This window comes from Micropterus dolomieu, linkage group LG21 (assembly GCF_021292245.1).
Source record: "Micropterus dolomieu isolate WLL.071019.BEF.003 ecotype Adirondacks linkage group LG21, ASM2129224v1, whole genome shotgun sequence".
In the NCBI taxonomy this organism is placed as follows: Eukaryota; Metazoa; Chordata; class Actinopteri; order Centrarchiformes; family Centrarchidae; genus Micropterus; species Micropterus dolomieu.
In genome coordinates, this window is record NC_060170.1 from 24,081,723 (window position 1) to 24,092,440 (window position 10,718).

At 41.7% G+C, this 10,718-nt stretch overlaps 3 protein-coding genes across 5 annotated transcripts in view; 2 read left to right on the forward strand and 1 right to left on the reverse strand.

Annotated features, from left to right (window-relative positions):
• Positions 1-86: 86 nt before the first annotated feature.
• On the reverse strand, positions 87-3,970 carry srrd (SRR1 domain containing). Of its 3 annotated transcripts, none has more exons than XM_046034630.1 (7): positions 3,716-3,970; positions 2,783-2,951; positions 2,617-2,657; positions 2,322-2,530; positions 2,139-2,237; positions 1,430-1,581; positions 87-1,345 (listed from the first exon to the last, which is right to left on the reverse strand). In XM_046034630.1, the coding sequence occupies exons 2-7, from the start codon at positions 2,929-2,931 to the stop codon at positions 1,093-1,095; spliced, it is 903 nt and encodes a 300-aa protein (XP_045890586.1). In that variant the 5' UTR covers positions 2,932-2,951; positions 3,716-3,970; the 3' UTR covers positions 87-1,092. The 3 variants fall into 3 exon arrangements, with proteins under 3 accessions (XP_045890586.1, XP_045890585.1, XP_045890587.1); XM_046034629.1 differs by having other exon boundaries at positions 2,783-2,935; positions 3,716-3,969; XM_046034631.1 differs by lacking the exon at positions 3,716-3,970 and having other exon boundaries at positions 2,322-2,515; positions 2,783-3,209.
• tfip11 (tuftelin interacting protein 11) lies at positions 3,371-8,364 on the forward strand. The gene is made up of 15 exons (XM_046034626.1): positions 3,371-3,528; positions 3,853-4,058; positions 4,185-4,356; positions 4,446-4,602; positions 4,704-4,831; positions 4,948-5,109; positions 5,352-5,543; positions 5,854-6,033; positions 6,161-6,295; positions 6,396-6,499; positions 6,605-6,773; positions 6,912-7,155; positions 7,298-7,440; positions 7,595-7,760; positions 7,877-8,364. The coding sequence occupies exons 2-15, from the start codon at positions 3,853-3,855 to the stop codon at positions 8,221-8,223; spliced, it is 2,505 nt and encodes an 834-aa protein (XP_045890582.1). The 5' UTR covers positions 3,371-3,528; the 3' UTR covers positions 8,224-8,364.
• A 452-nt stretch (positions 8,365-8,816) lies between these two features.
• Positions 8,817-10,718, forward strand: part of thoc5 (THO complex 5) — a 9,321-nt gene continuing 7,419 nt past the window's right edge. Inside the window, exons 1-2 of the mRNA XM_046034628.1 lie at positions 8,817-8,970; positions 9,192-9,296. Of these exons, the coding sequence (XP_045890584.1) occupies positions 9,198-9,296 (99 nt within the window). The 5' untranslated portion in view covers positions 8,817-8,970; positions 9,192-9,197. The remainder of the gene's footprint in view (positions 8,971-9,191; positions 9,297-10,718) is intronic.

Sequence of the window (10,718 nt, forward strand, 5' to 3'; positions counted from 1 at the left end):
ACTCCTGATTCAAATACAACCAATCAATCTAAACAAATAAAAATCATTGACCTTTCAATGATAAACAGCACAAAAGGGGAAGATCATGCTCTAAAAATGTATTTTTAATAAATATAAAACCGTTTTATCAAATAGTACAATGTATTGTAGGTTGTACAAAAAAAAACACGTTCAGGATTTACCAAACACCTGATGTGCCCAGAAGACCTTGACTGGAGAATCATCTAAATGTAAAGAACTACACCTGTGTTTCCTCCCCCCCCATTTTCTAAGATATGTTTTGTACATTATTACCAATCACTTTACAAAACATACCAGTTTTTTTTTTTCCCCCCCCCATCTTCCAGCCACTGATATGGTCCACGGTAAGACATCAGTGGAAATAATCTGCACAGCGACCAAACTTGCTTAAGATATGAAAACTGTCATATACTTAGTTGATGAACAATGAGAAAGTTTTGGTAATCCAGAAATGTGCATGTCCCACCTGTTGAACAATGTAGCATTCACTGATTTTTGTTGTCAGGAAACAAATCACACCAGCAGACATAGATGTTGTGACATGCTAAGCTAATTCTTCGTGTCCGCTTCTTGTATTACAAAGGCTGTTTTCTGTAGCCAACTCTTAAATCTTGACTGTTGGTGCTTCCCCTCAACACTTCACTTTGAAAAAACACAAAACAGCTCACCGGTGGAAAGTTTCAAATCTGAATCTCTGAGCACACCCAGCGTCGGTGATGGGTGTGGCTGGGTGCGGCCAGAAATGTGCTTTATCTCTAGCGGCCCCTACTTATCTACGGTCTGTGAACCATACGAAACAGTGATGTCACATGGAGTACACTCGTACCTCACTGCAGCAAGGTGAGAAATTAAACCACTGGTCAGCAAAACCAAGATTTTCACAACTGGTCCAAGATGCTCAGCAGTCCCTTTTCCTCTCCATTAAGGCTTTGAGACAAACTACCACAGTGGTGGCTCACTAGAATTGCACGATTCAATCCTCAATTTGAAGGAGGGTTTATTTATTTAAAAACTGCTCATATTAGTGCCAACAATAAAAAAAAAATACAATACATACAGTCAATTTCTTGTTCATCTCCTGTCTCTGCTCTGTGTTTCCCTCTCAATAATCTCCAAATCAGGGCAGTGTCCGTACTGTGGTTCAGGTGGCTCTACCCATGTGGATTGTGGGAGTCCATCAAGATTGCTGTTAGGAAAGGTGATAACGGCCGTGTCACTGAAAACGTCAATCAGACGGGATGGACAGGGCAGCGGTCTCTCCTCACACACACAGACAGCCTGCGTAATGTAGCCGTAGTCCCGCTTGAACTCTCTCTCGATTGTCCTGTTGGGACGACAGACAGGAAACGTCACCTCACCTCTCAGTTTCTTAAACATCGTCTCCCATATCTTCATGTCTTGCACTAACCTGTCCCTCATGCCGTTGAAACTGTTTCCGATGATTATCATGAGAGGAAGACATTGTGTACTCCAATTCTTCCACAGAAGGTTGTTGTACAGGGCTTTCCCACAATGCATCAGGTAAAAAAGTGTGGGCTTCGTCGCTAGACGCTTCCCCTCCTGCACGATTCAGTGAGACAGAAATCTGATGTTTCAGCACTTATGTTCTACCTTCTGGGCAGACAGCAGAAGCTATGAAACTCAAATTGCAGTGACCTGAAACTTGCATGAGATAAGTCCTCTTAGGTTTTGTCAGTGTTTTTTAATTGTATGTTAATCCATTATCTGCATTTAAGTACTAAAAACAACACTCTGACATTTGAGATTTAACAATCTTCCTCCAAAGAGTCTTTTGAATACAATAATCTGCCAGGTTTGTGTCACCTCTTTCCAAAATGTCTGTGTTTTCTTATTGGTTAGAGTTCTGGATCTAATTTACTGACTAGAATGCTTAGAAATGCTTCCTCTTTGGTAGCAGAGTTTCCCACAAGCCTTAAAACCCAGAATGTTAGAGGACTTTACAAAATACCCACATCTCTCATACAGCTCAGATAACAATGACTGAAATTATTAGAAATAATGGGTGTCCGAGTTGCCAATTTAGCAGTGCTGTTAAGTATTTGGAATTTGTATTAAATGGGATGAAACATTCAACAACACTTGTACTAACAACTGACCTCATTTTCTGTGAGCACAGTCAGACCCAGCTCTCTCAAAACATCCCTCTCACCGGAGGAGAAAGCAGGGTCATAAACAGAGCAGTCCTTAAGGGGAATCTAAAGGGAGCAACACAGAATTTATAATGAACAGGTTTTCATGTAGGGTGTTTGTATTCTCATTGGATAAACATATCCTATCACCTGTCCTGCATCCAGGAGCAGCAGCAACAAGGCTAATTGGTAGCGAGCTGAGACACAGGAGGAAAAAGAGCCCAGGCCATAACACACACAGTCCAGCTGTTGGCTTTGTCTGCCATCTCTGCTCAGTGTCTCCTCTGTGTCTTTGTTCTCTGGAGGTTTTAAGAGGGCTCCTGGTCCCGCCAACAGCAGCTGCTCTGGAGACAAGAATCCTATAAGGGTCACTGAGGTGCAAGCTGAATGATTCCACTGCCACACAAAATATTTGGTGTTAACTCCACTAGTCCAGCATACTCACCTTTCCACTCGTGCCAGAATTCCTCGCATCTTAGCTCAGACCTACAGAGGGGGAGGATAATCAAAGTTACAGGGCTCTCTGGAGTTTGTGCATGTGGTGAAAATGTATCCACTTGAAAAACAAAATCTGATATTCCCGGAGTATGCTGCTTAACTTGACTTCTTACACTGTGTCTCTGATTCGTTTAACAGTTTTCCCGATGTCCAGCTGCTCCTGTGGGCTTGTTGAATTTGACGACACCTGAAAGGATTTTGATTTCCGCGCTGCGCCTTTTCGTCGCCGGGCCACCTGCCACTCCTCCCCGGTGTCCGACATTATGCTAATTCACCGGTGTCCCAAGTACACACACAGAAACATGTGATGAAATGTTAGTTTTATTAACAAAGTTCTAGTTTAAATGCTGCCTCTGTTTGGCGAGTCTGCTGCAAGTGGGACTATTTTGAGTGTAACACACAAATTTCCTCTTCCGGTGGTATGCCAATTTTGGGAACCCCTGGTGATGTAACATTTAATCTTGTTTGTTAAATAAATATGTGGTCAGTAAACGGACTATAGACGAGTAACAACGAAGCTGTCTGAAGAACTGAATCAATAGTGTCGAAAATAATTCACTTTTAAAATACTGTTTTGCCGTCTGAATAGCTAGGAATCAAAAAACCAAAAATTATTTTCTATATTGTTTTGTTTTGTGCTGTAACATTGAGACATATTTACATAGACATTTGTGAACAGGGGAAGACATTTTTCGGCGTACAAAGTAACACCGGCAGTTACGGAAACAACCGGAAGTACTTGTGTTTTCGTGTGTACAACGAATAAGCTAGCTGACATTAGTTGGATTACCTTTCATTGCAGTCACAGAAGAATGAATGTATACCTGTTCTCCTGGTAAAGGAATAACGACCGTTTAATGTGAGTTAGAGAAAACATATTTGTCATTATTTCCCTACACGCAAGTTTTTCGGGCAAAGCGAACCGTTTAAATTAGCTACCTTTAGCTTTTGCTAGTACATGTTAGCTTTTCTTCACGTTGGATTCACCGCGTCGTCTGTATTCAAAATAAACAAAACGTATTAAAAAAAAATCTCAATGTACTTACTAGATTTATTCGCGCGAGCTTTCAGACACACCCCGTAACTTTTATAAGCAGATAGTTTTGTCGGTTTTCCTTTTATCATTTGGAGTTTTTGCAGTACTTCAACCGTCTTGGTATCTTGTGAAATGTGATGTCCACAGATGTCCATGTCACATCTGTATGGGCGGAGAGAGGAGGAGGAGGAAGGTGTGGAGGTGGAGAGCTTTGAGGTGACAGACTGGGACCTGGCCAATGAGTTCAACCCAGACCGCCGCAGACACAGGCAGACCAAGGACCAGGCCACCTATGGCATCTGGGCCGACAGGGACTCGGACGAGGATGAGAGGCCTAGCTTTGGAGGCAAGAAGTAAGGCATGGGTTTATTTTTGTTGCTGCCCCTGTTGTGTTGAAGTCTGTTTCCCTGTGCACAGGCTTTTCCTCTCAATTAAACCTGTTACTAACCCCAATAATCAATGGTTTGTGTTTTTTCTAGATCTAAAGACTACAGCGCTCCAGTGAACTTTGTGAGTGCTGGTCTGCGTAAGACAGCAGCTGAGGAGAAACAGCAACAGGAAAAAGTAGAAGGAGGCTCTGATGACTCTGATGATGATGGCCCTTCAGCACCTCCCCCTGCTCGTGGCACTGCACCCAAAAAACTCCAGATGGTACATTTTGTTGTGCGAATGTCCTAACCCATTGCAGTGTATTCTGTAACAGTGTTTTGTCTGAAACAAATTGTTTTTCTTTTACTTAGGGTACTTTCCGGGGGAACCAGTCCCAGAGGTTTGCAGGTGGCATACAGTCTGGTAAAGGCATTGGTAACTGGGAGAAGCACACAAAGGGAATTGGACAGAAACTTCTGCAGAAGATGGGCTACCAACCAGGCAAAGGCCTGGGCAAGAATGCGCAAGGTGGGTAGGCTTGAGGAGGCTATGTTACTGAGTTGTGTGTTTTACAGGAGCAACAGAGTGGAGCAGATATATTCTGACCTTACACCCTCGTATTGCTGCAGGTATTGTAAACCCCATTGAGGCAAAGATTCGTAAAGGCAAGGGAGCAGTGGGTGCTTATGGCAATGAGCGAACCCAACAGAGTCTTCAGGATTTCCCTGTGGTTGACTCAGAGGAAGAGGAGGAAAAGGTAGAGATTTTTTAGCCTCTTTTTTCCAGCTACACCCACTGTCGGATATAGCAGAAGTGGCATCGTAGAGTCAGTCCACATTATTTTAACATTATTGTTCATTTCTGTCTGTGTAGGAGTTTCAGAAGGAGCTAGGCCAGTGGCGTAAGGATCCTGCAGGCCCTGGAGGAAAGAAGAAACCCAAGTACTCCTACAGAACAGTAGATGAGCTGAAGGCTAAAGGCAAACTGGCAGGGCGCAGTACAGCGTCATCCGCTGGAGAGTTGGCACAGGTCAAGGTGTGTTTGAAAAGACTTGCATCTACACTACTCCTTTGCATCTGTGTCACAGGAATGGGGGGCACTATGGCTTTCTCCTTGAATTAGGCTGTAATGTTGTAATAAGCATCTGAAACTTAAGTTAATTGTACTTTTACACTTCGTACAAGCCCCTGTGTATGGAATCGAAAGTAAGCAGCACATGTTCAGCTCCCATTTTTGTCCAACAGTTTCATTTACCCCATATCTCTTCACATCTCTAGGTAATAGATATGACTGGAAGAGAGCAAAAGGTATATTACAGTTACAGTCAGATGTCCAACAAACACAGTGTTCCAGATGAAGGTCCACCAAGCATGTCCACCCAGGATCAGAAGGGTTCCAGCTTTTCTCTCCCTGAACTCGAACATAACCTGCAGCTTCTGATAGACCTTACAGAACAGGACATATTACAGGTATGAGGGAACCAAAAATATCTGTCAGATGTCTTTGTCCATGTCAGGGATGAAGGTGTCTTTCTGCATCAGCCACCTGAGGCTTGTTTTTTGTTGTTGTGGTTTTCTTAGTACCACTCTGCTACTTCTTCTTCTACTGCACACTGACATGTTTTCTCGTTTTTTATAATAATAATAATAATAATAATCTTTATTTGTAGAGCACTTTTCAAAAACAAGTTACAAAGTGCTTTAACAAGTGTAAAGAATAATACCCAAGAGACAATAATACAAAAACAAAATTTTTTAATCTTATTACTCCCTCCTGTAGTCAGCCAGACGTCTGCAGCATGAAAAAGATGTAGTTGTGTCTCTGAGCCATGAGTCACGAGCACTGCAGAGCAGACTGGATGCAGAGCAAGATGCCATCCAGAGAATGGAGGCCGTTCTGGCATTGGTGGAGCGTTTTCCTTCTGGGGAGATGGCACCGGGGGAGGGACCCACCCTGCAGGTGAATATACAGTGAACACACACAGACTAACAGCCACACTTAGCAGGCTGTTTCAGTTTGTCAGTCCTTGCTCAGTTATCACATCCGCATAGGTAAATGTTTTGGCGCCTTCCTTCTCTTTCTTCAGGAGTGTGCTCGCATCTTTGAGACTTTACAAACAGACTATTATGAAGAATACAAGACAATGGGATTGGCAGACCTGGCTGTAGCTGTTGTTCAGCCGTTACTCAAAGAGAGACTTCGTTCCTGGGACCCTCTAAAGGTATGCTTGTGCAATTATTTTCTTTTGAAGTCACTACATACTCATTGTTTGCTTCAATAGTATAGCTTCCACTTCTCAGACCATTTTCTGATTATTTCAGGACAGCTCTTATTGTCTGGAAGACATCGGTCAGTGGAGAGCAATTCTTGAATCTAGAGACCTCCACTCCAATGCCCCAGATTCAAACATGGACCCTTACCACAGGTCATTTTAAACCCACAAACATAAATTAAGCCATGCTCACTTGTTTACATGTATTTACCTGTTTGGAGTGTATGTGTTTCTAACATGCTGTCTTTGTGGGTCCAGAATTTTGTGGGAAGTGTGGATAACAGTGATGCGGTCCTGTGTGTCAAGCTGGCAGCCTCGTATGGTAGGGCCAATGGTGGACTGTGTGGAAGTGTGGGCTCCTCTACTCCCTTTGTGGATCCTGGATCACTTGTTGGAGCAGCTGATCTTACCCCGGCTACAACGCGAGGCAAGTCGCACACACTGTCTCCACTTAAAGACACGCTTAGATGTAGACAGACTTTAATTGTTTTGATCATTTCACATAATTTATTTGTTGATAATTGCTTTAAACATTGCAGTTCATTTTTTGTTTCCCGTTTGGTAGGTGGATAACTGGAACCCTTTAACTGACACAGTGCCCATCCACTCCTGGATCCATCCTTGGCTGCCTCTGCTCCAGTCCCGTCTAGAGCCTCTTTACCCTCCAATCAGGAGCAAACTGTCCAATGCCTTGCAGCGGTGGCATCCTAGCGACACTTCAGCCCGCCTCATCTTGCAGCCGTGGAAAGACGTTTTCACGCCAGGTGCATGGGAGGCCTTCATGGTGAAAAACATCATCCCTAAACTAGGTATGCCTTCATTAGTGAAGACCTTATGTATGCCATAGCAGTGAAAGAAAATGTATTTCTCTGCAGTCTAACCCCATCTCTCCTTTTCTCACTGGTTTCTCTTCTTCATGTGATGGCCTCTGTGCCCCCCCCCCCCCCTTAGCTCTGTGTCTGGAAGAGCTGGTTATCAACCCTCACCAGCAGCAGATGGAGCCATTTCACTGGGTAATGGACTGGGAGGGCATGTTGTCCCCCTCCAGCCTTGTGTCCCTGCTGGACAAAAACTTCTTCACAAAGTGGTTGCAGGTCAGTAACTATAACACAGAAAATTGTGTACAGAACAGAAAGTAGTTAAGATGCATTTAGCTGTAAGATATAGTTGGGTATATTTAAGTATATAAATAATTTTGTTAGGTTAATGTCACTTGTTGTTATGTCTGTTTGTGTTTTGTTGTTATAGGTCCTGTGTTCATGGTTGAGCAACAGTCCTAACTATGAGGAAATCACTAAATGGTACCTGGGTTGGAAAAGCATGTTTAGTGATGTCTTGTTGGCACAGCCGCTCATTAAAGACAAATTCAATGAAGCTTTGGACATCATGAACCGTGCAGTGTCTTCGGGCATGGGTTGGTATTACACACATGAAAACTATAGAACAGCATGAAATGTGTATATATATATGATAATTTTTTGCTAATTTTTTTTTTCATACCGCAACACTCATTCTTTTTCATATTCATAGGTGGATATATGCAACCAGGTGCAAGAGAGAATATTGCATATCTAACACAGACAGAGAGACGAAAGGACTTCCAGTATGAAGCGATGCAGGAACGAAGAGATGCCGAGAGTGTGGCTCACAGGGGCATCAGTGCCGGTGTACCTACTAACTTTAAAGATCTTATCCAGACCAAGGCAGAGGAGAACAACATTGTCTTTATGCCCATAGTAGCCAAACGGCACGAGGGAAAACAGCTGTACACATTTGGGCGTATTGTCATCTACATAGACAGAGGGGTTGTGTTTGTGCAAGGAGAGAAGACTTGGGTACCCACATCTTTGCAGAGTCTGATAGATATGGCCAAGTGAGGGTTGACTGATTCATCCGTCTGCCAAGTGTAAAAGAGAATAAGTAGAGCAAATGTTTGGTTTTTATGTAACTTCAGTATGCTGGTCCTTCTCATGTGTGTCTTTGTACATTTTTGAAATCAATAAATCATTTTGAATGTATGTTGTCTACGTTATCACAGTTTTAATCTGATGTGAAATGTAAATGAGTACCAGTGTTCCAGTACTGTACTGACTATGATTGTTGGTTTACAGAAATTTTGCATTCAACACCGATGAGGCAGTTTTTTCAGTATGGCATCTATCTATTTACAAGTAAACTGCTTTTTGTAAAGAATACTGCTTACGAGGTTGGATTCGAGCGTCTTAATATTTATCTACAAAAACTATTGTTATTTATGTACATGACTTCCATTTTTAAATGGTATTGCTACTTTCACTGTACCCTTTTGAGCACATTGGCGTTTGTTTCAATTCTTCTGTTTGTAAGCTAACAATGGCGATAAGGAGAAGGAATGATTAAATATTTTTTTTTTAATGGAGTCGTTTTGAATGACTTGCAATGCTGGTATGTAACTTCTTTTTACTGTAGGTGGCAGTGTATCTGCTGCTTCCTCCTCCGGCTTTCCGGTCCGAGATTTTTGGCACGATAGGGCTTCCGTCCGTACTCGGCGTTTTGCGGTGGAACAAAGTATCCTGTGTGTGTGTCACGTACATGTGCATTTGCATACGATTTAATCAATTCAGACATATTTTTGCATCACAGAGGTATGTGGATATATATGGATATCTCATGAGATACATAATATATCAAATGTTTGATATATATGATTGGAAATCTTGCCTTTATGAGCCGACAAGCTAGCGGTTGTTAGCCAATGAGCTAATCAGCTAACGTTAGCTACGTCAGTGCTAAGAAAATATTGGTGACACACTCTAACTGTTATATGTTACAGTATTTAATCTATACATTTCCGATCTCTATCCAGCTATCCATGTCGTCGGACGCCCTGAAGAAGCGAAAGTCGAAGGTTCTCCGCAGTGAAGGAGGAACACCAGAGGTGAAGCGCGGTCGCGGAGATGGGGAGCAGCAGGTAGGACACCACCGGTTGAGGGGAACGGAGGGGCAGCTGGTATCGATACAGAGAAAATTAGCATGGCCCGGTCACGCAAATTCGTACAGAGCCCTCTGGCAGAAGAACTTTGTATTGTTACTATATATAACTTGTTATATATAATCTATCCAGAACAGTTAAGATAAAGTTTGTCTTCAAATTAAAGAAAACACTGAGGTGCTAAGTACTTGAACAAATGTATCCACTCTTAACAGAGTTAAATGTTGCACATCTTACACGAAAAAAACCCCCCAGTAAGTGAATTAGATTATAAAAAAGAAATACAAGATATAAACTACTGAATTAAACAGTACAGTGTTTCTGGGTTTACAGAACGCCAAAAAAATCTAATATAATGCATCAAGCAGCTGAACCATCTGTGACAGCTTCAGAAATGAGCACAGTTGAATCTGCAGCTCTTTGACAGTCGATGCCTTACAGATGTAGTTTTTGTTGTATGGCTATGGGATTATCTTACGTTTTACATGTGGTATTGTCCATCTCCTGTTCACTTTGGAGAAACTAAACAAAAGTCTGCACATGAATAAATCTGCTTTTGTGATTGGGATGAAGGTCCTTACGTGATTGAAACACAAACTCCTTGTTGATAAATGAATCATGGGAGCAAATGCTAGGTTAAATGTACATCCTTTATTTTTAAACTCTATATCATTACCGGATACCCAGGTATTAATTTAGGATACGGAACAAATGAGTTCATACAATTTGTTCAGCTTAGTTAACTTCGTCACTCACCACTGCTTTGACCACAAGGCTAAATCCCTGCTAGTTACAACAGATTCAGCACTCTGGCTTCATACAGCACCAAGAAGAGTGGGTTTCAGTTGAAGCAGGACTGACTGTGGAACATCTTTTATGCTCATATTGTAAACTTTTGCACATTCCTTGTTAATCATCATGTATATTTTTTTGTATTAGAGTTGTAGTACTGTATTATTTTGTATACTTGTACATTTTTGATCTCTTTACTTTTTCTGTATTTATATTTCTATATAATAATAATAATAATAATAATCTTTTTTTGTAGAGCACTTTTCAAAAACAAGTTACAAAGTGCTTTAACAAGTGTAAAGACAATAATACCCAAAAGACAATAATACAAAAACAATACAAGATAAAAGCAAGAAAACATTGAAAAGACTAAAATACACGTTTAAGATAAATATAAAATTAGTAAAATACAATAAAATAAAAGGGATAAAATAAAGTCAAATAAGATCGGGAAAGGCTCTCCTATAAAAGTATGTTTTAAGAAGAGACTTAAGAGTTCACTGACTCAGCCGACCTGATTTCCTCGGGCAGGCTGTTCCAGAGCCTCGGGGCCCTGACAGCAAACGCTCTGTCCCCTTTAGTTTTCAGTCGAGACTCTGGAACAGAAAA